This window comes from Photinus pyralis, unplaced genomic scaffold, assembly GCF_008802855.1.
Source record: "Photinus pyralis isolate 1611_PpyrPB1 unplaced genomic scaffold, Ppyr1.3 Ppyr1.4_LG5, whole genome shotgun sequence".
Lineage (NCBI taxonomy): Eukaryota > Metazoa > Arthropoda > Insecta > Coleoptera > Lampyridae > Photinus > Photinus pyralis.
Genome location: NW_022170596.1, coordinates 12,107,007 through 12,134,348, shown reverse-complemented (window position 1 = coordinate 12,134,348; position 27,342 = coordinate 12,107,007). Strand labels below are relative to the sequence as shown.

The 27,342-nt window shown below is 37.2% G+C and overlaps 3 protein-coding genes across 10 annotated transcripts in view; all 3 read right to left on the bottom strand.

The window, feature by feature from the left end:
• Positions 1-1,033: 1,033 nt before the first annotated feature.
• Positions 1,034-2,612, bottom strand: LOC116171310 (rab3 GTPase-activating protein catalytic subunit-like). The gene is made up of 2 exons (XM_031488080.1): positions 1,283-2,612; positions 1,034-1,231 (listed from the first exon to the last, which is right to left on the bottom strand). Exons 1-2 carry the CDS (start codon positions 2,567-2,569, stop codon positions 1,034-1,036), a joined length of 1,485 nt encoding a protein of 494 aa, XP_031343940.1. The 5' UTR covers positions 2,570-2,612.
• A 2,462-nt stretch (positions 2,613-5,074) lies between these two features.
• Positions 5,075-6,416, bottom strand: LOC116171842 (peptidyl-prolyl cis-trans isomerase-like). Its single transcript, XM_031488847.1, has 6 exons — positions 6,353-6,416; positions 6,098-6,305; positions 5,929-6,048; positions 5,797-5,879; positions 5,608-5,750; positions 5,075-5,498 (listed from the first exon to the last, which is right to left on the bottom strand). The coding sequence occupies exons 1-6, from the start codon at positions 6,395-6,397 to the stop codon at positions 5,375-5,377; spliced, it is 723 nt and encodes a 240-aa protein (XP_031344707.1). The 5' UTR covers positions 6,398-6,416; the 3' UTR covers positions 5,075-5,374.
• A 4,635-nt stretch (positions 6,417-11,051) lies between these two features.
• LOC116170369 (homeotic protein spalt-major-like) overlaps positions 11,052-27,342 on the bottom strand; it is a 133,791-nt gene continuing 117,500 nt past the window's right edge. For 2 of the 8 annotated variants that reach the window (XM_031486722.1, XM_031486723.1), the window contains 7 exons: positions 18,448-21,296; positions 18,102-18,360; positions 17,868-18,001; positions 17,263-17,566; positions 17,002-17,153; positions 16,748-16,921; positions 11,052-12,168 (listed from right to left, as the gene is read on the bottom strand). In XM_031486722.1, the coding sequence (XP_031342582.1) occupies positions 11,809-12,168; positions 16,748-16,921; positions 17,002-17,153; positions 17,263-17,566; positions 17,868-18,001; positions 18,102-18,360; positions 18,448-21,296 (4,232 nt within the window). In that variant the 3' untranslated portion in view covers positions 11,052-11,808. Of the gene's footprint in view, positions 12,169-16,747; positions 16,922-17,001; positions 17,154-17,262; positions 17,567-17,867; positions 18,002-18,101; positions 18,361-18,447; positions 21,297-27,342 lie in introns of those variants that run through there. The other 6 variants (XM_031486724.1, XM_031486727.1, XM_031486725.1 and 3 more) reach the window with 6 other exon arrangements.

The window sequence follows — 27,342 nt, the reverse complement described above, 5'->3', positions numbered from 1 at the left end:
CCGCTCCCGAGCGCTTTTTCCGCTCACGAGCACTTTTCCCGAGCGCTCCCGATAAATCGATCGAACCCATTAGGAGTGCTCGGAACTCGCAAGCAAGAGGATAAACGCGTGTGTTACTTCTTTGGGCGCAATCAAGAACTACTCTCTCAAAAGAGGTGTTATACCGAAAACGAGTACCCTGTTTCTAAAAAAAAAGGGTAAACGTGATGTGTTATTTTCGTGTGCACAATCGAGCATGGCACTTAACATTTTCTTAGTCCTTCCAAAAGTGGTGTGAAACGTAAAACGACCACTATGTATCTTAAAAAAGCACTGGCGAAGCACTAACGCTTGCAACATGCGTTAAATAATATTTCCTTAGTGCAATTCGTTAGATATATTTCTTGGAAATGTAGATCTTCATTTAGTTAAAATATGAGGAAAAACGTGGAATAACATGAAGACAACCATCAATCAAAGTACTGTCAAAGAATAACTAATATAATTATGTATTCTTTGGGACTATGGCTACCGTTCTTTTTCACTCAAAGTCAGTGGCGGATTTACTTATGGGCACTTTAGAGGGCGGCATTTTTTGCACTATATTTATTTTAGGTACCTAACATTTTAACTTTTAAGTTCTAAAATAAGTCCCATAACAAGTTACAAATGAGGTGAAAAATTAATCTTAGGTATACTTGATTTGATTTGATTTTCATTAGTATCTTAAAATTTATTACAATTTAAAGATTATTTTGGGGCGCATCGCATATCTTTCGGTGTGCCTAGGGGCGCAAAAAATTTAAATCCGCCCCTGCTCAAAGTCCAACGACGCTATTCAAAAATCACACAAGTCTATGAAAAAGTAGCACACTAGCGTCCTCTAGTGAAGGAGACTTGAAATACATAACGTAAACTTCCATAACACAGAAGTTTTCTTATTAAAAAGAGATTTATAAAACAAAATACAATTTTGTCGCGACATCTATAGCAGAGTAGTTATAATCTGTCACAACACCAGTAAACTTTTATATTTTCCATCATTTGAAAAGACTTACCCTGGTATCGGAACACTCTTCTCCCAACGAAATCTCATTTCCTGAACGAATTCAAACCACAAGTGAGCAGCAGATCTAGGTCCTCCTAACATTACCAACGCCTGCATGAAAACAACCGCCAGTCTATAGGGTAAGCTATTCTCCTTACATGTTTTGAATCCACGACACTCGTTATCAATGAGTCTAGGAGTCTCCTACAAATTCAACAACTAATAACTAAATCAAATGAATGAATACAAACTTACAGAAGAGCCCATATTGTCCTCGTTGCCTTTCTCCTTGCCAAAACTGTAAGGGTAGGCAGTCTCTTCATCTGCATCAGGGAATAAGAAGTACAGAATGGGCACCAGCACTTCTTCGGCAAGTGGAGCCGTACTTCTTGTACTTCGACTGAGTGAGTTTCTAGCGGCACGCTTTAATACTGTTGAAAGTGTTGGTAATTTAGGTTCGGTCAACAGGTCCAGTGGATTGTCAATGCTGTAATCGGAAGTTGACACAAAATCACCTAGAATGTCATAAATGGTCGACCTCAAGGTGATCGCGTTCAAGGCATCACTTAAAACTTCCGATAAAAGACAAAGGGACTGATCGTTCATTTTACTACACATGGACCACTTAGGCGCTTGCATGGGGTCAAAATCAGAATAGTTCTCCGAGTCGACAATGAGATGATCGGGTAAGTGCGACCAAGTGGTTTTTAACACAATTTCCGAAATGGGATCTTGGGCGACACCAAAAGGTAGCAGAAATACAGACGTTTCGATATCTAAGTGATCAACGTCGAGGTCGGGTAGGTCTTGCTTCCAAGTAAACTTCCCGAATTCGTTTAAACGGTAGGTTAACTGTACAGATACATTGATAGGGTCCAGATTAATCGGCGACATAATCTTAGTCTTGAATAGATCGAGTAAACCCGTCAGATACTGGCAATGCTGAGGACCCTTTCGCAAGTGGATCATTTCGAAGTTGGTACGTACTTGTTCGTCCTCGTAGACTCCTAGATAACAGTTCTGCCATTGCTCACGAATTTGTACAAAGATCGGGTTGCTACAGTTAGTGTTACTGATTGCAATTTGCACCGAGCTCAACAGCAACTTTATCTGGCTCTCGGAAGTAATGCTGCTAGTAGATGGCCCAAAATTCAATGTAATAAACTGATCAAGTCCGTACCATACAGCTAAAGGACAGTCAACTCGTGCAGTGCTTTCATCTTGCATCACAAAATCGTGTGCAGTGTCCATTGGGTGCTTGTATTTCTTTGTTTCTTCATCCTCGTCACCACATTTCCGTTGCTCCGAAGCAGATGTGTTTCTAAAGTAGCACAACACGAACTCAACATCTGCAAATTGTAACCTCTCTTCTTTAACATTCCACGAGCCTTGTGTTGAGGTAACATTCACCTCTTCGGTTTTAAGATCGTCCACTTTCCATTGATGTATTATCTCCTCTAAGCGTGCGCAGAATATTTCCCATTCTGAGGCAGTTGTAAAATCTTGATGGTAAAACTCTGTTTCGTCAATTTCCTCATTCATTTTTACTATTTTGTAAATTACAAAAAATTTGAGGTTATGTGTTTTTGTGTATATAATTGAAACAGCTGTTTTTGACGTTCCACTTTACGCATTGGCGTGCCTTGTTTTTTTCTCTGGTAACCCTACCATTGGCGTCGATATTTTAAATAACATAATAGAATCTTTGAATATTTAAATAATTTAAATGTAGTGGTTGTGACAAATTGTTTTTATGAACTTTTTGCATTGTTTTTTTATCATTGACCGACGTAGAATAAATTATTAGCCAATTGAAAATTACCAGGCTTGTAATAATACCGTATCACCTTGTAATCTTAACGTTCTACATACTGGCTCAGATGAAGTGACTTCAAAATCACATTTAATCGTGTTTCGAATACCGACGACTACGAAAGGTAGTGTTTACGGCCCCTCTAAAGTGAATTAATTTCTCTAAACGGAGTATGTAAAGTTGAAGTAGAAAGAGGAGAATGACTTTGTCTCATTCTACTACACTTATCTTTGTTGTCTCTTCAATTACCATTCAAAGGAATTTAATTATATATGCAAGGACTAATATTGCACTTGCCTAATGCAGTTTTTCTATTGATATTATTAAATGCACATCTTGTTGATTTATTGCATATGACATATGAGTACTGGGAATTAAAATTAAAATTTTCCTTTTTAATGCTTATTCAAAGGAATTTATGTTTTCAAATACGGATATTTTTCTCCAAACACTGTACTAGAGCAATATTTTTGATTCAAAATAAACATACTAAAGTACAATGATATTTTATGGTTTCAAAAGTTTCGTATTTTTAACATAAGTATTATTTGATTTATCTTTGGGAAGAAAAAAAACCTCTTTGTGTAATAGTTTTGTCCGTTGGTTTGTCCTCGTCTGTCTAGCCCGAGAACGCCAAAGCTTGACCAATCGATTTGTACGAGTTCAGTTCAATATATGAGCCGGATTAAAAGTCAGGTTTCTTGAAAATAATATTCTTCGTATGTTGTATGTCGTGCGGAATCAATTCCCTATAATTTAAACCTGACAATTTTAGAAACACTAAAGGAAGGTATAAACTTTCAATGCAAATTACAATAAAAATTACTGACAAATGTATTCGGCTCATACGCACAATTTTGAGTAGTTTGTAGGATGACATTTTAAATTTCTTTATTATGACGACTAATGAAACATGGAAACGATGTTTTCTAACTGTAAATGCAATAAATTCTTAGCTAAACTCTCAAAAAAGTATTCATTCTGAAATAATCGCAGCAATAAATACCCAATATCACAGAAATATGAGCGCACGTAGATTAGGGTCGGTCGGTTTATTAGATACATGTTATACAGGGTGTTCCTAAATATGATATAAATACAGAACTTATTCTTTGCTTATTTTATGACTCAAAGCAAAGACCTTTGCGCAAAGTTCATATAAACATAGGTCCACAAACACTTCGTTACCGATTTACAGGGTGTTAAAATTTTAAGATTTTTTCTTTATATCTCCTGCAGTTTTTGAGATATTTCGTTCAAGTTTGAAATATAAGTTACCTGAAGGGATTATATAATTGGTCATTTCAATGGTAGTGAAAACCTACAGGGTGTTGTATTTTCATGTTTCATTTTTTACTTCTTAACTTTTTTCGATACCATAATTATTACTACCAAGTACAAGGACAACTTCATAATAACAAATCACGTTATCATAGTGATAACCATATAGTTCTTATATGGTCTATTCCCAATAGACCATATAAAAACTATTTAAAAGAAAACAAGTTAAAGCATACATATTTTTGTAAATAAGTAAGTTAGCATTGCGCAGGCTGCGCATACACCTGATGTTTACATTATGCGATATTTCAACAACATATATTAATAATTAAGAAAGTTGCAATGAATCGTCAAGTTTTTTCTTATTTGAGGTTATGTTGCTATAACCTACAAAATAAAAAAAAATTAAGTAAATATCTTCAAAACTGTAGTAGTTGCGGCCGTAGACGGACGGACGGAGAACTAACCACAATAGCGCCTTCCAACATGAGTTGGAAAATGCTCTAAAAAACCTTTCAAAGTGTAGGCTACATATTGCAAACAATGCAGGACTCTAGGACAATTTTCCTAAACATGATTCAATAGTGCAGAAGTGAGTCTAAGACGACGGACAGACAAAACGCAAACAACACCACATTTCGCTAGTTAAGCGCGTCGTTTTATATTTCAAATGGTAAGCGAATATTTGGGACCATCTTTTGATAACAGTTTTGAGTTCTGATTACAGTTCCAAATTGCCCTGCAAGAGTTTTGAAATTTTTTTCGCTTACTACCTCTATAAATCTCCAAGAGCCTCCAAATGCTTGCGTCTACAGAAGTGTTTAGTATTTAAGAGCATTTAAAAGTTTGTAAATATCACCAATAATCTCATAGGGTCTCAAAGGACGCCTCGAGAGTTACATCTTCTCCACCACCAATATCCACACAAGAGGAAATAAATTTCTGAACAAATCTCTAAATAAATGGAACCTCTTTAATCTTGGGGTTCGGTACTAAAAAAATTCCGATTCTTAGAGTAAGTACAAACCGTTGTTATTAATGCACAGCGTATAGGTACAACAAAAGAGACTTAGTAAACTATGATATATGTATAATAAACATTTTAACTACTCTTTATCTCTCTATCTATCAAAACACTGCGTTTTGTCCTTAAACTTTCATTTCATCATTTTCCTGGTTGCACATACACACGTCAGTTTTGAGGTCTACCTGCTCAATGTGCATATTATCAAGGGCGCCATCAGAAAATTCTGTTAGTCAGAGTGAATCTTGAGTTTCTCAAATTTTCGTAGTTTGTAAATGATATATTGAAAAAACGCCAAGATGGAAAATGACATAGTTAGTGGTAAGGCACCGGCCCGTATGACTTCCATGAAGCTGAAACATCAATGGTATCACTTTGGCTAGCTATTTTATATGTAAAAGGATGATGAACTTCGTAAAATCAATACATACCTTCACGACAATTAACTTAATTAAGACTCACTTGTATGACATCGCTGACACGTAAAACGGCGAAGAGGTGGGTACCATCCCGCATTTCGCAATAACAACCGCTTGCTTGGGACGATCGTATGGATCAGTTTTGATGCGTTCAATTTTATGAACCAAAGTCTGCCCTTCCAAAACCTTCAAAATAGTTCAATTTGAATAGCCCTTATAATTCGTAACGAACCTTCCCGAACACGGTATGTTGACCATCTAACCAATGGGTTGCAATTGTCGTAATAAAAAACTGACAGCCGTTCGTATTGGGACCTAAAATTGGATATTAACTTTTACACTGAGTATACCGAAACCAACGCACCTGAATTCGCCATACTTAGAAAACCTGGGCCATCGTGCGTCGCATCAAAATTTTCGTCCTCAAACATATCGCCGTGTATACTAATGGTACCACTGCCATTGTTAGCCAAAATATCTCCACCTAAAACAGTTAAATCGACTAACACAACTAGGCGGCGTTGCCAACATACCTTGAATCATAAATCTCTTGATGATTCGATGAAATGTTGTTCCGGCGTAGGTTTTTCCATTTATTCCCTCAGTGGCGATGGTAATAAAGTTCCGGGTCGTTTTTGGTACGATCTCCCCAAACAGCCCGAACACTAGTCGTCCTAAGGGAGCATCGTCAACTGTTACATCGAAAAATACCTGATCCGTAACTTTGTACTCGCCCATAGCCTGCAGTTTAAAAGCTCTAAACGTACACAAACAAAAACCCGTCTTACATAAAGCTGGGAGACACAAAGGAATATTAACATAACAGGCTTCATCTTCTCTTGGTGAATATTACCGGTGTTCTAAGGGAATATTCAATATTATAAGGGAAGTCGTATAATTAGATTTATGAAATCCTGCGCAAAACCGACGCTGAAACATTACGTTTCCGTTGTGAGAGAATGATCCGTCAGTTAATTGGAGGGAAAGTTGTGCATTTTGTGGTCGCTTTCAAGAGCTTCCAAGTGAGTGCAATATGCTCTTAGTTAAATTTCAAGAGTCTTCAAAAAAACCAAAGCGGTATCTATAAGACTACTTTAGGTGTCGCTAAGAACTTCTAAGAGTATACAGATACCTTCTTTGCACGTTTAAAGCCTTAAACAGCTTTAACTGTCTCTATGGGTCTTCCAAAAGTCTTCACGAGGCTACAAAGATCTTTACAGGTTTTGAGAGTCGTTAAGAGCCTTTAGAATTCTTAATACGCCTCGGAGTTCTTAAGAGACTTGTCTTGAAGAATGTTATAACTGTTAATGACTTTTATCTGTCTTCTTTAGCAGTCTCCCCCAACTTTCAATAACCTTAAAGAGTCGCCAGGAGTCTTAATGAAGCGTTTAAAGACCTAAACATTTTATTTTCTCTATATGAGGCAACTCAATATACTTTAACCTTTATTTATCCTTGTTTTATTTATCGCCGATGCTAAATTAATAGTAGGTAATGCCGACGCAGAGCCATGGCTATTTGATGTTCTTTAGGTACATGCAAGTTATCATTTCACGAGTTGATTTGTCTAAATTGAACCTTAGATGTGTTTACTGTGTTTTTATACTAAATTGATTCATCTTGTTTTTCTGTATTTATTACGTCACTTTGTATCTCGTTTTTATCACCTGACTTCCATTGTACAATTTGAGATGTTGGATTTTGTACTTCTTTATTTTGTTGCCGTAGTTGATGTATTTCTTGTGTGTTATTCCAGTTTTTTCTTGCTGTTTATTTTTTCCTGGCCTTTCGGTTTGCTTTGCTCTGCAGAACCAAGCTTCGTGCGTAATAAATGCCATTTTTCTTACTCTCTTATCTCTTCAATTCCTTTCTCGATTATGTCTCACGCCCCAACACATAAAATAACGGCCGTAGTATAATACAAGTACAACGTATGAGACCTATTCGTACCATCCAGTCGGAGCCGACTGTTACCGAGATTTGAAAGTGGCACGAAACTTCTGTCGTTTTGACATTGAAAGTTAGATGGGGTGCTTCTATTTTTCTGCAAGAATTGCCAACTGTAAGTCAAAATGGCAGGATGCAACATATAAGTCTGTTAAAGATTGAGTGATAGATAGGGCTAATGGAAATATTTTTTGATGTTACGGTATCTGACCATTTTAAATTTGAATCGTTCCCGCTCTATTGGATTTAATTTTTGGCGAAAAACATAAGCTACGGCACTGGATATGTTTTCTTTTTGCCGCGAAGCTTACGAATTGAAACTGCACAAGGACGCTCATGCTTTTGAAGCTGGCAACTGCTGGCGAGGTATTAAGTCGATGCGGCATTATTAGTAAGTAGTTCTCAGTGCGTCTGTTTGTTCAAGACACTTATGACTTAGGTAAAGTTTTCTTTTACTTTTCTTTGTAAATAATAATTTGGTTGTAGGGCATTTGTTTTATATTATTGTTGCTGTCGATTTAGTACATACTTGATATGATAAATTTGATTTTCAAAGGCCTGGTATAACATTGTGCAATGTTTAATATTTGTTGGTTGGTTAACAATTAAGTAAAGGTCTTAGCATTGTATGTATATACGATGGCCTTAGTTATGGGTAGCTTGATTTAGTTGCTATAAATGGCCCATATAAATGCTTTATCATGTATGTACATTGAGAATGCCTATTTAGCTAAGTATTGTTTTCGGAAAAGATTTCGATAGGTAGATACTCAGATACGGTGGAATTTTCCAACGTAACGCATGTTACATTTCATTTAAGATTATACAGGATGTTTATATAAAAGTCTAGGTCACATCTTCTTTAGGATTAATGTACAGGGTGTTGATATTTGGAGTATCTTGTAGTTGTCGAATGGCACTTTTCTACTCGGTATAGTAGTTTTATTTCACTTGCCGTTGCTGAAGTGCAAATGAATTCAATTACGATTCGGTTTTTATGGGAATATTTCCAAAGAAAAAAAAATTCCCTTATGTGATGGTTTTGTCCGTTTGTCTGTTCCTCGTCTGACTCGAGAACGACAAGAGGCACTAGCGATGTCAAATCGTTCGCCAATCGAATTCTACGGATTCAAGGATCAGTGGCTATTGAATATGGGCCGGATCAAAGGTCTGGTTTTTGAATACGAGCGGAGTGGCAAAAAATTCCCCTACTGAAAACCCTCGTGAAAACCGTATGCGATTCTTCGTATCTTGTTGATTTGTGCGGTGGATCGGAGATTTCGGTTGTGCTGTACTTATGTGGGGGCGTAAAATTTTTATTGAATTTGTTCTTATATTGCTATAATCTATCATTAACTAGTAATTGATGATACTTTTGCTGAAATGGTTTTTGAGCCAAAACAAAAGGGGTAAACCCTCTGGGCCTCCTTGGTATCCCTGCGGCTGATGCGATTTAAAGGATGGACGGGGTATTATCGATGAATGATGAAGATGGACGGGGTCTAGAATGAAAATCATTCCGCTCGAGCTAATCATAAAGCGACTCGACAATTTTCCTTGAATGGTATTTCTCGGACCTGTTTCCTCTGTTGTAGAAAGCCGAAAGAAAGCCTTGCTAGGAGCTTCAAATGGTCTTGATTAAGATCCATAGAATTAACACCTCGAGATTGTTTAGTTTATAGACCATGTTGATAATGTTACTGAAATTCGAACTGATATGCGCTTGACTATGGAACTCAGTCCTAGAACTGCCTTCGTTTGGCCCGAGGGAAATAAAATTCCCGAGGGAGATAGAATTCTCCGATGTTGTCGTGCGGTTGAAGGCCAAATTGAACATCATTATAAATAAAATTGTTAAATGCAAATTGGAAAAGAAATGAGAAAGTGAGTGAGTACATATCCTGGAAGGTTTTCAATAGGTAGCTCTTTTCCCTTCCTTGTAATCAATGAAGGCCCTAGAGCTATCCCTGATTTGAATTTTATTGTTTTTGCTTTAACGTTTTTAATTAAAACCCTCATTTCGTGTGAACAGGTTTGGTACTTGACGTAGTTTTGGCGGGAGTTTTGAATTTTGGTTTTGAGTTGCGCCGTCGTTTCTCCGCTGAATTTCAAAATAAAAGAAAGACCAATATTGAAGAGTTTTGAAAAAAAATAATGAAGAAACGAAACATTCTGGACGATTGCTATTAGTTTAGTTTTTACAGCCGTCAGAAGAAAAATGGAAATAACCGAGTAGCGTTCGGTGGGGGAAAACGAATGTGCAAATCAAAGCCGACCTGGACGAAGTATATGGTGAGGCTGCACCTTCGTTAGCAACAGTAAAATTTTGGAAAGCTGAATTTGTTCGTGGTCGTACGAGTGTTTTTGATGATGAGCGTCCCGGGAGGCCAAATGAAGTCACCACGCCGGAAATGATCAACAAAGTCCATAACATGATTATGGCAGATCGTCGAATCAAGCTCCGCGAGTTAGTAGAGGCCCTAAACATTTCCAACGAACGCGTACACAACATCATTCACCACCATTTGGACATGAAAAAGCTATCCGCGCGATGGGTGCCGCGTTTGCTGACAAACGACCAAATGCGAAAACGTGTGACCACTTCGGAGACGCTTTTGGCGATGATACGGCGCGATCCAAAAGATTTTTTTCGCCGATTTATCTTGCCAGCGACTTTTTCCTGTTTCCAAACCTAAAAAAATGTCTCGGAGGACGCCGTTTCGCAACAAACGATGAAGACGTCGCTGAAACTTCGGCCTATTTTGAAGAGCTCGAGCAAAAGTACTATTCGGATGGGATAAAAAAATTGGAACATCGTTTTACTAAGTGTATAGAGCTAAAAGGGGACTATGTTGAGAAATAAATCGATTTAATCCCAAAAAACTTGTTTTTTCTATCAAAGGTTAGCTTTATATCAATCCACCCTCGTATATTAAACAGAATAGGAAATGCGTGATATTTTTATTTTAAGGACAATATAATCTTGGGTGGAAACATTGTATATATAGGTACCTAATAATATCCAATGGTGGAAGTTTTACAATGCGCCACCCTCTATACATATAAATGTGCATCTTTGATCACGTTATTGTCCTAAAAGATTATAAAATAATGAGGTTTATGTTTATGTGAAAAGATTACGCTCCTGTGTTGATTAAAGAATATAATTTTTTAATCAATGGGTTCTGATTGTGAAAGGAATTTGTTTATTTTCGGATCAAGCTCTAAGTACCTACCATTGAATATCTACTAACCAAAAAGAATGAACAGTTATTTAAGGTTTGCGTATTTAAAATCTCACGGTCATTTGACAATATACAATGTAGCATACAATAAAAAGTCTCAAGATTGATCATAAAAGATAATAAAAATTTCCATAACAGACTTGAAAGTTAATTGCATTTGCATTGATGCGAACAAGAAACAATACCACTATAAGGTTTATGATGCAAATATCGACAAAGCACTATGTTGTAACCTATAAACGTTGCCCAATTAGGATTTTGGTAGGTATATAGGAAGATGTAAATAAAGCGGGTGTAATTGTGATAAATATTTATTTTTTATACTTAAACTGACTCAACTGGCTTGTACAAGTTTATAAATACAGATATAATCCAGTAGTACCAGTACCAGTTAAAAATATTTGTACATTGATCCTGAAATAAAAACAATTAAAAATACATTTACACTGTTTTAACTTTTTTTTAAAAATCTTGTCATAGTATCTACCAATTTAGATACGTATTGTTGCTATCTGTCAAGGTTATTGGAGTGAAGGTGCCTTACACGATGCACAATATGACACCTTCACTTTGTAGTAGATTTGAAGTCGGTTTGACTGGTGGTTTAAGAGTTTCACTCAGGAATTTGTACTTAGGTCAAAGAAGAGAAGGGGGTTGATAAAATTTTTGAACAGTCTCATGGGAATATATACAGTTAATACAAACACATCATTTTTGAGTGACAGGCAGCAAGTCATGCTTTACATGATGGACAACACCTAACAGATCCAACATACGGTACGATTATTGGCAAATGCGTCTAAAATAAATATGTACAGTGTAAAGCTAAATACTGGCATCGCCAGTGTCCATCGGACACGTACGCACATATTAACACAGCAAACAATATACGAAATTATAATATACAATTAGCTATATTACAGAACTAATTAATAAACACAGCAGTATCAGAGGCCGGTCGTGCCGCTCCTACAGCTGTTGTATCACAGTATGCATTGCCCCGACCCAATTCGTAGACTAGTTTAAGTTAGGAACATAGCCTTAGCCGACCTTTATGCGGCTAGCCCTTCGCGGCTGGGTGGCAGCAGCTCTTCACGGGCGTTGTCGTTCGACGACTTACGATCGAAATGAAGATCCCACAACCTTTCCGTCGGCTCGCGATTCGCTGGACTCGCTCGTTCCGGCGAATTCGCGTTCGATCGTAGCGGCTCCGACGGAGGAAAACCGAATCCCAGCAGACCGCCGTACTTTCCCGGACCAACGAGGCCGTTATGAGAATTTTGTATGACCGAAATTTCGTTCATCTGTTGACAATCATTAACGTTGCAGTTATACTCGGGATTTCTCGCTCCATACAACTTAAGACCTGTGATGCCGTCATTGTGTGAATCTAGTTGCCGTGGCAGTGAAAGCTATAAACAATTACCGCCACATTTTACTCTCTTCGGTTTGAATTAAAATGAAGATTTAGACTTGAAATCTACATCAAATTTTTTATCTCTCAAAATCTAATGCAATGTATCACAATCAATTTTTGTAAAACTCTCTATGGCAACAAAGCGTGGTGATTTATTGATCTTTCATCTCTATATGACCGAATGTTTCATGAAATTCTTTTACTCCTATAACGTTGATTATGCAATATCAGCATTTGCGCGATGCTTATATGGTGCTCCTCAGGGTAGCACCGTAGGACCTTTCTTGTACTTTTCTATAGTCAATGGTAAGGCTAACAGTTTTAAAAAATGAAATTGTGGCGAGGTATTGAATTTGGTAACCAAATAAAAAGTATTGGGCTGAGAAAACTAATCAGTGCATAAAATGACATTATATAAAACTTTAAGTGAGGCGTTTGACGTGACTGATTATCAAAATATTTCTGCTTTTTTTAATTTCCGAAGCGATTTGCATAAAAAATGAATTAACTGATGTGGGTCATGGGTCTATAAAGAATTGATTAATTAGTTTATTTGCGTAATAATGCACATCCGTTTTGTCAGAGGTGTCTTTCGTCATATAATAAATAATTATTGCTACTATCGTTTACATTCCTATAGTACATTTTAAACATTAGTATCATTCAAATCAGACAATCTGTTAAAGTGACTGCACATTTGAAAAATCAACATGATACCCTTGATGTAGATGGCCAAATCCTATAACAGTGATATATTGTGATTTCTCATTAGTCTTGATGGTAGATCATACATCATACTAACTAATCTGAGGGCGATTAATTAAGAGATGTAGTGCCACTAAACAAGCATTAGTTCATAGCTCTCATAAAATGAAACAAAGGAATAGTAATATCACAGTTTTGTAATAAATTATTTCACTATGACACTTTGATATAACTATCTAGATATTTTATTTTTTATCGCTTGCAATTTTTGGAATATACTAGCCCTATACAAAAATTACTAAAATATTCTATTTTTGTACTTAATAAGACACAGTTTAAAATGGACAAAAACGGCTAAATTTAGTTATAGACCATTGTAAATGAAATGTATTGTGTCCAAGATATCGATGTCTATTATGGATAATATCCGAAACCATATAGAATCTACGACGATGGTCAAATTAGAGAGATGCGCAAATAAAGAGTTATCATCATGCTTTAATGAAACCCAGAAGATTCCGATTACTTCCGAAGATATGTCAGAAAAATCGAAATTTTTCCGATTTAGTTTTAATTTTTATCTGATGTTAATTTGAACAGATAAAAAAATAAAAAAACACTTTCTCATTGTCACAACTTGAGCTCTACAAGATAGTGTGTAGAGATTTTCAGTAAATTTCGTTTCGGAGAAATCATCATCAACAAACAAAAGTTGGAAACAGTTGGTTTCAACACGATGGTGGACCCACGCACAACGCCATAATGGTTGGAGAATACCTATCGGACAAATTTTCCTACACGGACTAATTTTCCATTTTCCAGGAAATTGCGCAATAGGTAGGTCTTCTCTCACGATTACAATATTGTGCGCAGGTGCACCATCCTGTTAAAACAGAGTTGCGAACTTTTGTTTTTTTGTGTGCCGTACATCGTTGTATTAAGTAATAAACAATGATACTCACTACAGTATGTACTTTTTTACGGGCTATATAAAAAATAAAATTAACGATGATTTCTCCGAGACGAAGCGTTGTATTCAAAATTTCTCAAAGGTGTCTTGTAGAGCTGAAAAAGTGGCAATGAGAAAGAGGTTTTTTTTTTAATTTTACTGTATCTAGTTCAAATAACACCAAAAAAAAACCTAAAAACAAAATCGGCAAATTTCAGTTTTTCTGGCATATCTTTGGATGTAGTCGCAATTCTTTTGTTTTTGTTTACAACATGATAATAACTGTTGAATTACGCAACTTTTCCCTGATTTTGCCATCGTCGGATCTTCTATGGTGTCGCAGACAGTGTATATACAATTTTAAATATAAGCTAAACATAAAATAATACATAGGGAGTTCTACTCGGTGTTCTATTAAAAATTTCTGGTATAACAGGAAGTACCGCCAATTTGAAAATTTGGATAAATTCCTCATATCAACAGTACCTAGTACATTCTTTTTTTCGATATACAGGATTCTGCAACAGTGCGTCGGTCTTTCCTAGCTCATACCTGGTAAAAAAAAATATAAAAAAGCACCTAATGTGCAAATGTCAACTACAGATGGTTGCTGATTTACAGAAAAATTTTTGAATGTACAGGGTGTCCCTTTTTTACGGTGTCAATATTCACTATTCACTATTTGGTTTTCGTCGATGTTGCCAAATTATTAATTTTTTTCCGAATAATTCTCTATAAGCCACCCACACTTTAATAAATCGTTGCAACCTTGATTTTAAAGTTAAGAAATACATTTGATTAAAAATGTAAATCTGAATAAATGGTAACACTATGGTAATGAGAAGGTTAAATTTAGTGGCGACACACACAAAAATAGTAAAATTTCCATATCGCAAAGTAACTATTTTTTTCAAATGGAACTACCACTATTTTATTGTTCTATTTGATGTATGCTCTTCGGTAAACCGTGATAATAAAAAACCAAAGAATGCCAGACAGTAAACACGTGCCATAAATTTATGATTTGCTGCAAGTGTACTATTTAAAAAGTCTAGTTCATCTTTTTCCAAATTCGCCTTTTTAATTATTCCTATTTTACTACTTATTTTATTTTACTTGCATCAGATAACTTATTTGTGACATATACTTACTTTTTATCATTTTTTGTTTTTTATTAACACGGTCTGCACCGGTTTAAAACGTGATTAGTAACTATTTTTGTGAAAAATATTGAATAACCAAAAAACTACGGTGTTTAGGCTCAGGACAACCCTTGTAAAAATTGAAGAGTGCACAAAAGACTATCGAAGAGAGAAATAAAATATTGATAGTTCCATTTAAAAAAGAATATTTATGACACTTTGAAATTTAGAAACTTTACTATTTTTTGTCAACACCCTGTAGCACTAAATCCAACTTTCTCATTACCAAAGTGTTTCCTTTTATTCAGATTAACATTAGTGATCAAATGTATTTCTTAACTTTAAAATATCGAAATCCAAGGTCGCTACGATTTATCTAAGTGGGACTTGTTTATTCGGGAAAAAAAATTAAATTGGTCACATTGACAGAAAACCAAAAAGTGAATTGGTTTCCATGCAGAGGTTAAAAAATGACATCGTAACAGCTAGAAATATACAGGGTGTTCCTGTACAGCACTTGTGCCTTTGTGCACTTAAATAGCGCTACAAATCAAAATAGAGTAAGTTTTAAATATAAGAGGGAGAGTTGCGTTGTTAGTGACATATAAGTATCAACTTTCTTTTGTTAAATGAGCACAAAAATGGATTTTGACGTAAATAAAGAGCGTTACCTATCCCCTTTTTAACGGTTGAACAAATAATACTAGAAAATTGACTATTTTTACAATATAATGAAGTGGATTCGATTAATTTGAAATTAATTACCATTCTTTTGTCGATAAACAAAATTTCATTCTTTAAGGATGAAAGGTAACCTATGACCGAATAATTAATTATAAAGTAACTAGGTCTACATGATTAATGTTATTATGTAAAATATAATACCATACTGTTCACCTAACAACAAAATTGCTATTCCTATATCAGTAACCACCATCTTTCTTTTTATTTCATCATTTTTGGTTCTTTGAGAAACCTCATATTTAACTTTTGGTCATAACTTTTATAATTAAGATGATTTTTTAAAATCGATAGTTCAGAAAAATCGGAAAGAGTCACAAGCATGTATCCCCGCGAAAAATTGTGTTAATTGTAAAGTAAAAATGAACAAAAATTTGGGAAATTCTTCGTCATCGACCTCGTATCCTCTATGAAATTGTGCCCGAAGAGCGATTTTTTTATCTATCGCTTCTTTAAAACGGAATTTAAAAATGTGTTAACAGAAGTATCAGAAAATATTATTTTCAGTAGTATTTTTCGGTATGAGAGCATAGAAGATTTTAACTAAAATATCTTTTATTTTAGTTTGTGGGATTTATGTGCCAATCTGGTGATAAGGTTAATGAAGATTTGAATTACATTTTTTACTTTTGTATGTTAAAATGAGTTGTAAAAGGAGTTGTTTTTCATTTTTTTCCCTGACTTTTTATTGCGCATGCATTCATTTACATTCAATGTGTGATACCTTTTTATCTTTGTTATTTTGAGGGAGGACACTGTATAATTAACTCAACTATTTATATTTTGCGATTTATTTATGTCATACAACAAGCATTTGTCGGCGATAATGAAGAAATGTATAACATAATTATTGTCAAACAAAATTATTTAGAATTATTAGTATCTACTGCTGTTCTCTCCAATGGGAAAAAAGGGATTGATTAGTGTGCAGCCATATTCGCTATCGTTTTGCATTAGATTTTGAACTTTTGACATCAATTTGGTACAGGTCTCAAGTTTTCAAAGCGTGTTAGATACATGAGAAAAGTTTCACGTACCTTTTGTTGCATTCCATTAAGGAATGGTGCTGGGAGATACGGATAGAAGAGATCTGGTCTTCGTTGCAGAAATTCGGAATCCTTGGGTGTCATCGGAATGGGCGGAAGGTCTAAGGACATGCGGCGTCCTCGACGGGAGGCTCCATTGCTCCACATATGGGTACCCATATGAACCTATAAGGAGAACCATGTAGTGACTCAATCGGGTTGGTGACGTGAATTAGCTGCGTTAGTTAAGCGCAAGCTTGCATTACCTTTAAATTACCCTTTGTAGTGAAGGCCTTCTGACACACGGTGCATCGGAATGGTTTATCACCCGTATGTGTTCGCATGTGTATCTGCAAGGCCGAGCTTGATGAGAAGTTCTTATTGCACACGTGGCACAAGTGTTTACTGCCCTGTAAGCCTGCAAACACACACACAAAACACACGTGAGCCCCACAACCAGCTAAGTTAGTGCAAGCAATGAAACTGTTAACGACTTTGCGTATATGAAATATAATATGAATACTTACTCGGTGGACGCTTTGGCAACGGCATTTCTATTTCGGTAGGTGCTCTTTTCGGGAGCTGATCACAGACTGAATCTTGAGGCGGAGGCGGAGGGGGCGGGTGTGATTGTGACTGAGGTGGTTGTTGCGGTTGATGCGGCGGCGGCGGTTGTGGCAAAGAATTTGGCTTTTCCGGTTCCGGGTGAGGTTCGTGAGGTTGCGGAAGCGTCGAAGGCAGCGATTCTTCCGTTTTAATTGGAGGTTTCTCGAACATATGTTGGGGCATATCACGTATTTTATGCGTTAACATATGCTGCTTCATATTGCCCTACAAAAAAGAAATTTCAAAATAACATTAGCTGAAGATAAACAAAGTGATGTGTTTTTAATAATTTAAAAATAAAACGAGACACAAACAATAGTAACCACATTAACATTAAAATTGTATATAGAAATCAAATTCGTATAATCTAAAATAGACTACTTAGACATTCGACATAACTTACTATTGGCTCATAGCCAGCAGCTAATTTGAGAAGAGACAACTCATGTCTCTAACACCATTGTGTCTCTTAAAATATCTGTTATTTCAATCTACTCGTACAATCTCTACAATAAAAAAAACTCACCTTCGTTGAAAATCCCCGATCGCATACGTTGCACTTGAAAGGTCGCTCTTTCGTATGACTGCGGTAGTGGATTTCCAAAGCTGAGTTGCAGGCAAAGGTTTTGAAGCAAATATTGCACGTGGTGTTGCCACGACCTGCGTGAATTACTTTATTGATTTAATACTGACAGATCTACGTGTTTCACATAGCAAGATTGTCATAAACAAACTGCTATGCGAAATGGTAAACTCTTACCTGCTGGAGACACCAATCCAAGCGGATTAAAAGGAGTCGATGTCAATACAGTTGTCGTCAGCGACGAAAGGGCCGACGACATTAGCGGAGCTTGAGAAGGTGGCAAAAGACCAAAATTAGAAAATAAAGATGACGGGCCGATACTTGGTGCAGAAGCCGAAATAATAGGTTGAGTTGAGCGTGTCAGATCCAGCGCACCCAGTGAGTTTGTCTCCGAAAGTGTTGGACTACAAGGTTGTTGCGAAGGCGGTCGTGGTATCTACATAAGTGTTAAGTTTTCCGTTAGGCATTTAGACTATTTGGAAAATATCAAATTAAGACAGTCAAAACAAAACGAATTACGAACCTGAACGGGCGTGGACCTTTGGTTTGGGGATGAGCGTACTTCCGAACTTCCAGGACTGGTCAATCCGGATCGTGCAGGTGATTTGTCGCCATTTTGAATGGGAGAAGTCGACGTTACCATTCTCGAACAGAGATCCTCGGCCGAGTAGCTGATGCCCGGTGACGCCGAGTACTGAGGCGTGCTAGTGATTGGTGCGTTGCCCTCGGAAACGACGGGTGATGCGGAGAAACGGTTGTGCTCTGATATACTACCGTCGTCGTCATCCCCATCGTCGTCATCCATATAGTCTTGCTCAGACTTCACGTCTAGGTCTCCAAATTTCATACTAAACGGTAAACTACCCGGTCCAATCGGCGACAAACCAGGAATTGGAATATTATGATTAAGGAATGGATTCATGGAATTAGGAAGTGAAGGAAAAGCACCTGGCGAAGGCAAGTCTTTGATTTCCGCAGCCTGAATTTGCTCCGGAGTGAGATCAGTTGGTTCGCCCGTGTGCAAACGAATGTGCTGTTGTAACACCAGCGCGTTAGTGAACTTTTTATGACACACCGGGCACTGATGGAGCACCCTCATTGGAGGTTTCGCCCTGTGTACGCCCATGTGAGTTTTTAAGTTACCTTTGGTGGTAAAAGCGCGACCACAGATTTTGCACTTAAAAGGTCTTTCACCGGTATGTGTTCGATAATGCATTTGCAATGCACTCTTACATGAAAGCACACGATGACATATGACGCACTGGTTAGGGTCACTAAGTTTATTTTCTATATTATCCACTAACTGTTGAAGCTTCGTGGTTTCCGAAGTTTTCGTAATTTCTATTAGACTTTCCCAAGAGTTGTCATTACTGCCAGGCCTGGGCAGTAAGTTAGTGTAAATCGCCGGATCGCGGGCGGGGTCGAACGTGTGAGGGAAAGATCCGAGACTTCCAGAAGATGTGCTGCTAGGCGGCGAAGTAGTGTGACCGAATGGGAAATTGGCCGGAAGCCTTTGACCGGTGGATATACTAAGCGGAATTGAAATTGAATTGTTTTTGTTTGATAGATTCTCCGGTTCGTCCTGAATACGATCGGAGCTCTCATTCGGGCTTCGCGGTTCTAAAAGATCGTCGTTACTAAATTTACTATCAGAGCTGCACTCGTCGTACGGCGGCGGAGACGGGTATCGTTCGGAATCTTGCTCGGGCTCTTCGGTTTCCACCTCCTTTTTCGGCGTTACTTGAGGAATATTAAGTTGCGTGCGCGGTTCGTCGCTCTCGTTCTTGTCGGACAGCTCGGTTTTTGTTTCCGGTTCGTGAAGCGGCGGAGATCTGTTCGGCTTGCTTAGGTTTTCGGGCACGTCCTGCTCCTCGCGTTTCATAAACATGGGGTGCGGGGAAAACAATCGTAGCGCCGCCTCGGGCGGCCGGTGAGAAGACGGTTGAAGTCTGTTGCTTAATAAGTCTGGCGGTGGACCGGGAGGTCTGTATATGGGTATTGTAGAAGGTGGAAAAGTGGTGGCGCCAGGAAAGCCGTGGGGAGGGTGATGAGGTGGTCCGCCGGGTGATAAAGCAGACTGCTGTCCCAATTGGGCTAGTAGTGGCGGATGGTACTTATCTAAGTGTTCTGGAACTGGGTTTGGGTTCATTTTGATATGCGGAAACTTACCAGAATGTCTTTGGAAGTGGACCTTGAGGTTACCTTTTGTTGTAAACCGACTACCGCAAACATTGCACTTGTATGGTCGTTCACCGGTGTGTGAACGGATATGTATTTGAAGAGCAGAGTCGGATCCAAAAACTTTACCGCAATATCTACAGCGGTGTTTAAAGAATGGTTCATTTCGCCCCTTGTCGTAGGATAACGAGTCTTTCCTTCGAAACGCCAATTCGTCCGCTAAGTTGTTTGCTAGTAAGCCTTGACTCGCATTATCTAACACTTCCTGAGCACGTTTTTGTAACATCTCTAAGGTGTTCGGCTCGTCTAGTGATGGGGGTGGTTCATTATTGTGAGTGATAATGGTTGATGCTAGCGATGAAGATATCGAACAGAAGGGAGGTTGCATGGGAAGTGGTAGCGATGAAGGGTTAGAGGATTCTATCGACTGCTCTGTGTGTGGTTGTTGTACTTCGAGGGGCTGAATGCTTTGGATTGGGACGGAAGGAGGTGGAGGTTCTTTTAGGGTGGGGGAAGGCTCGCGAAGGTTGTGAGGGGGCGGAGGAGGCGGCGGTGGTGGTGGAGTAGGTGATGAATTCGTCGGCGTCGGCGGTTGTTCACTTTCAGGAGGTGGAGAAGTAGAATTGTTCACTTTAACACGATTCAGCGAGAGTTGCTGTTGTAACTGGTTTATGAGTTGCAATTGAAACACTTGCTGATGTTGGAGTGTGAATAGTGTAGATTGCAGAACAGCCAACTCTTGTATGGCGGTTTCATTTCCGGGATTATTTGCCATTGCTGTAGCTGCAAATTGCGCAACCGCCACTTTCGTGTTCTGCAATGCTTCAAGAGTAACGTGTCCGGCCGATGACGGAAATTGGAAACCTAGTCGAGAATTATCGTTATCCTCCGGAGAACTTTCAGCAACGCTATTGTTATTCGCCGCGTCTTGACGGTGACGCCGTGCTTGTTCCAATCTCTTTCCTCCCACTTCTTCGTAATCTTCTTCAATTTCGGACACTACCATATCGTCGGCGTCCGATGGCGTTACTTCCTCATGGTCGGACTTAATTGTACAAACTGCTTTGTGTTCAAGATACTCCTGTACGTCAGTATATTGTTCCTGGCATCGAGAACAGGGTATTATTCCGATATCAGTTATTTCTTCAGTTGCGACTGCGGCTGTCCCTTCTTCAGACGATAAGGAAACCCTCTCTGCAAAAAATTACAGAATTAGTATGGATCGCATTCTATTATGCAGATATTATGATGTAAGGAATAGAACAGTGGGGATGTCGCTGGTGTGCCTATGTCACAGTCTGCTTTTGGACAGAATCGTGCATGCGCAAGTGTGTCTTAACTCTCATTTCTGGCTAAACGGTTGAACTGATTGGAACCAAATTTGGTACTTATTCTTAGATATAAAAGGGCAGAATCCCGCATGCGCAGATGTGCGGGTGGTATCTGTGCTAACCACAGCAAATTTTTTAACTTGTACGTATATGAAAAATATTGTACAATGACCTGAGAGCTCTTATAATTCAGATTGAAGCCCATGATAAACAATAAAAAAAATCCTAGATTCAAAATCATTTTGGAAGTATGGGGAAAGTTCAAACTCATACCTAAATTTAATGGGAAAAATGGTTGTGACATTGAATTCGTATAACCTGCACTTCAATAAAAATATTTGAGAACATTTTTCAGGGCAAATTTGGAATTCTGGTCAGAGCTGCGAATCGGTGAGTTGCAACTATTAGATGAGAGATGAGAATTTTTGGTTTCATTTCATGAGTACTATATATACGTGGATAAAATATTCGACCTTGTTTTTTAAATACCCTGTATATAAGTATGACTACATGGGCATTGCCTCTTATTTCCATATACCATACCATTGCAGTGCCAGTGTGCACATTCTAGATCCTTTAAGGATGAAGAGATGCCGTTTCAGGACACGGTTGGTGCAGATGTGTTGCAAAACACATTTAAACCCTTAGAATACGAGATGTCGTTTCAGTGTATGTTGAAGATTTATTGCAAAATTGCTTTAAATATTTTGAAGTATTGCGTATATTTAAGTGGCACCCTCTGTGCAACACTCTTTAAATATTTGGAAGTATGTGTCTTCTTTGATTGACTGTTTTGGTATGCGATTTGTTTCATAAAGATAATTTGGCATCATTTGCGCCTGCAATGAATATTTGTACACATTCCCTTGTTTCAGTATTTGAGTCATTGTCCAAAAATAACAAATGTGCGCCCTAGTGCTGGATTAGGTACAACCAAAACCATTTTTTTATTATCCATTATTGATGCACACAGTTTGAGCTTAGTTGTAGGTACGTACAAAGTTCAGAGGTTATGTTGACGATCCATCCGCTTCATGCCGTTCGTTTATAGTAAGGTTTTAATTTGCTCTAGTGACCACGTGACCTTTTCCATCCTACGCTCTGTATATTTCTAAAACGGAAAATCGAACGCACCTGAAAACGCAAATAACCTATACCGATCACTTTTTAATTTGATAGTATTTTACTTGAGGGTGAGATTGAAAACATGTGATTTAACGGTTGTCGGTATAGCTCTCTTATTTACTTTTATAATAATTTTCTTTATATTTTTTCGATATTTTAATACTTATTCTGCTATATTCGGGTCGGAGGCGAATCCAACACATCAAAAATCATAAAAATCAGTCCTGCCGTTCGTGAGTTATAATTTATTATGAATGGTGTAACATACAAGAATCTATTTATTTTATATATTAACATTCTCGTTTGTTTATTAATATATCTTGTATCAAAATAAACAATAAAAAATATAGTCGCCTATGAAAAACACTTGATAGCTGTAGTTGGTTTTTTTTTAAAAGTTGTTTGTCAAAATATCTGCATTTTTCATCTTAGTGTTAAAATTGTTGAAAATGTCAAAATGGGCGAAATGGCTAAATACGCTTACTATATGAACATAGTAGCGAGTCTTCAATATAGGTAGGTATCACTGTCAGTGTAAAATAATGAACAGCAAAAACCCTAATAATTAAGCTACCATGCACTTTATCACTGTACCTAGTATTGAGGCTGCAGCATTTGAGAAATGTGAAGTTACAATTACCCGAAAGGATACAACCTCGGATACAACACTTTTTGACGGTAAATTCTTGTTATTTATTACTGTTTTTAGCGCATTTCCACAAAAATAAAAAAAAAATGCGCTATTGTGGCCACTTTGTCCGTCCGCTCATTTTGCGACGCTACTAGTTCTTTATCTTAAGAGCTATTGTTCTACTTTTTTCGCTATTTGGTTCGTTATGGTGTCGAGTCTTGTACCAAGGAAGGAATTTTTTCTGTACCGCTTACAAAAAAAGTTATTGTAAAAAAAACAAAAAACCGTTTTTTACATGTTCCATAATTTTACACTTTTGCCGTTTATTAACGATCCTAGAGATCGTTTATAATTTTGCATTGCTATCTGTCGTCTGCCTGTTGGTCTGTCCGTCTGTTCTTTTGTCTGTCTGTCCATCTATCTGTCCGTGTGAACGATAACTTTGTTTAGAAATGTTCGATCGCTTTTACATCTCCGTTAGTTATGAACTGAATTGCATGAAATTCAATATGGGCATAGCTTTAGCCATATAATACGCAATGCCAAAAGTTGAATCGAATCGATTCAAAATTCACAGTGCCCTTTTCCCATCTCGACCATTTATCAACCGAATTGCAAACTTTTTTACTTATAAAGGTATTTGAATGAAATTTGATACATAGGCACTTGGAATAAAGGAAAATCAAACGCCAATTTCAAAATTTGGTTTTGCGCATGCGCAGTGCCAACTTTTTTATTTATGGAAGAATTTAAACGAAATTTGATACATAGGCACTTGGGATAAAGGAAAATCAAACGCCAATTTCAAAATTTGGTTTTGCGCATGCGCAGTGCCAACTTTTTTATTTATGGAAGAATTTAAATGAAATGTGATACATAGGCACTTGGAATAAAGGAAAATCTAGCGCCAGTTTCAAAATTTTATTTTGCGCATGCGCAGTGCCAACTTTTTTATCTATGGAACGATTTAAGTGAAATTTGATACTTAGGCGCTTGGAACAAAGGAAAATCTAACATTAGTTTTAAAATTTAGGTTTGCGCATGCGCAGTTCCAACTTCCTTATTTAGAAAAGCATTGAAATGAAATTCTTCTCATAAACTGAAATTGAAGTAGCACGTCCAAAATGGATTGCCCATGTGCAACGCTATCTTTCATATTTGTGGCCGGATTTTTACGATTTTAACAGAAGTTGCATCTTACAAATGGGAAATGAATGCAAGTGGAAATGCGCTTTATTTAAATCGTTTACGATTACTTTTTAACTTGTTAAATGAAGTATATGTTAAATACCGAAGTATCATAAGAACCATTGAAACCTAAATATTTACCTGTAGAAGGCGCGAGTTTTGTCATTGATTTCTTAGAAAGGAAAATGAGGTCCCAAACCTTATTTGGAGAAGCAGACATATCAAGTGCTGAAATTAAAATAACCGCTATTGGGCTAATGAAAACTCGCACCTAACTATCTGACAGATATATACCCAAACATTAAAGCATGATGGGGAATATACTCGATAACATTCCTTTAGAAATGAAATGAGCGGTTAAGTATGTTTCAGCAAAACGGTGCCCCAGCTCATAATGCGTTAGTTGTTCGAAATTATTAAATGATCTCGTACTTAATAATTGGATGGGGATGCAGGGACCAATAAAATGTCTAGCACGTTCACTCGACTTAACCGATGGTGAGTTTTTTTTAAAATAAAATTTATAAATAAGTAGGTACTAGGTACCTAGGCAGCTATCCTACAACTGAGAAAGAATTACGGGAAAATGTAGAAATAACGTTTGAAGCAGTTGAACCACTACAAATCTGGAATGCAACATGTGCATTTCCCACAATGCTGGAGGACACTTGTAGATTTTGTTCAATACCTATCAGCTAATTCACTGTTTTCTTTAAATCCTTTCAAGTGTTTCAAGGCGACTATATATTTTTTGTTATTTTTTTTCAGACATGTGTATACCTATTGTAGAGAACTTTTTATTGAAAATATGTATTACAATATTATGCATTTTCGGAAAACTCGTAAAACAATGGCTAACTATAATTTCCATTACTAAAAATGCCAGAATAATGTTACATCGATTTTGTTGTAGCTTGGTTTATCAGCGCTAATAAGAAAGTTTAATCCAATCGAAATTGGACCGCACTGTACAATGAGAATGAATGAACGCTTCCGTACGCCGCTTAATCACGGATATATATGACTTAAAATTCTATTTTTATTCAATCCTGGCACCAAAAAACACGAAGTTTGCAGCATGGCAAATTTAAACGCGCTTCAATCATTTCCTATCGCTCTGTATAGGCACATAAGTACCTATCTCTTACAGTTGCTGAAAAAAAATGCTAAAGAAGGGAAATTTTGGAACTTTTTGTTGCGTAGCTCCCAAGCGATACTTTTGCACCCTTGGATTATGTCGGAAACAGTGTATGTTTTGATCCTATCTATAGATATATCAATTTTATTTTGAGATACGTAGTCACCCTAAGAATTAAAAAATCTTCTTAATAATATACATCCAAAAATGCATTCCATGTACTGCATAGCTTTTGTCGCAATAGGTACCTATAACATGCACTTTTTAATTTACCTAGGTAGGTATATCAAAGTAACTTGCGAAAGGAAATTTTCTACACTAAAGATAAGGTAATCGATACGAAGCTCTTTTTTCTGGGACAAGAACGATTGTAATTTGAATAATCCTGAAGTCCCCCGCTTTATAGAACAATGTTATCCACACTATAGCATTTGTTTTAATCGTTAGGAGTAGGTATATCATTTCTATGATCATTGTGTGCATTGGCATCTTAACTGAATATTTAAAAAACCTAATAGTCCTATATCTTATTGCTTAAATATAGGTACATATTTCATTTTGAGAATATTGCGGTTATTCGTTTGAAATTTGTCGTAAGTCCGCAGTTGAAATGTATATATTATATATATAGCTATAGGTATACTATGATAGTAGGTAGGTACTATAGGTATGAATAAATTATTCACTTGGACCAATAGTTTGCTCCCACCCTGACCCGATCATAGCTACTGCCGATATTTATAGTAATAAAAACAACACAAATGCGCAATTCTATAACATTTGTTATTAGGTAATCAAACTTGTTAGGTACACAATTATCAGGTTTTACACCCTACACACATGACTTGATGGGTGGGTACCTATAGCCCCTTCGTCCTCAATATTAGTGATCCTACTCAAAACAAAAATCAAAATCAGAAAATAATTGATAATATATTGTCATGATGGAAATAGATCAGTTTAACCCCCCATTTAAGCTATCTTATTTAAGACCGGTAAAACGCGCCAATGTAATACCTATACATATGCCATAATATAAATTATAATAAGTATTGCTTCTATTAAAAAAACTCGTTTAGTGATTGCATGTTAAAGGGGCGCTTTTTCCAATCCGCGATAGCCGCGCCACACTTTCAGGTAGTCGCGTCCAGAACTATATGAAATCTCGGTGTCCACATCGGATTCCCTTTTTTCTCCGCAAACTCGTCTCTTTTCCCTACCCGTTAATCCACATTATTGCATACTATCACAGTGTAAAGATCGGAATCCTTACACTATGGCAATATATAAGCTGCGGCGCAACGCTATTGCACATAGGAGTTATTATATAAGATATGAATAGAGTGGGGGATTGATATGAAGGGGGAGAAAAAGCAGGCGCCAGTGATGACAAAGTACCGCGATATAACCAGCCAGAATCGCGGTTATGACAGCAGGGCGGAACCGTACTTTCATAAATAAAACGCACTTGTTGCTTACTCACTCCCCGCCTTTATTAAGAACCGCCCAGATTCCATATCTATAACTCCGTGTATAAACTTATCATATTACAAACAAAGCACCGGGCAAAGACCGGGCTGCATTGGCGCGATCGTTACCGAACCGAATTTCAATTACTGAAAACTCCTACACCGTGAATTATTTAATGTCAAATTCAATCAATAATACAGGCAGAGAGTATCGCAAACCTCAAATTTTAGAAATTCAATTCTGGCTCGGGTTGGATATAAAACGCGAGATGGCCGCGCATTTCCCAGCTTTACGACGAGAATATCACAAACCGGAATAGATAGTTCTTATATATTTCACATTTCTACAATCCCAAGG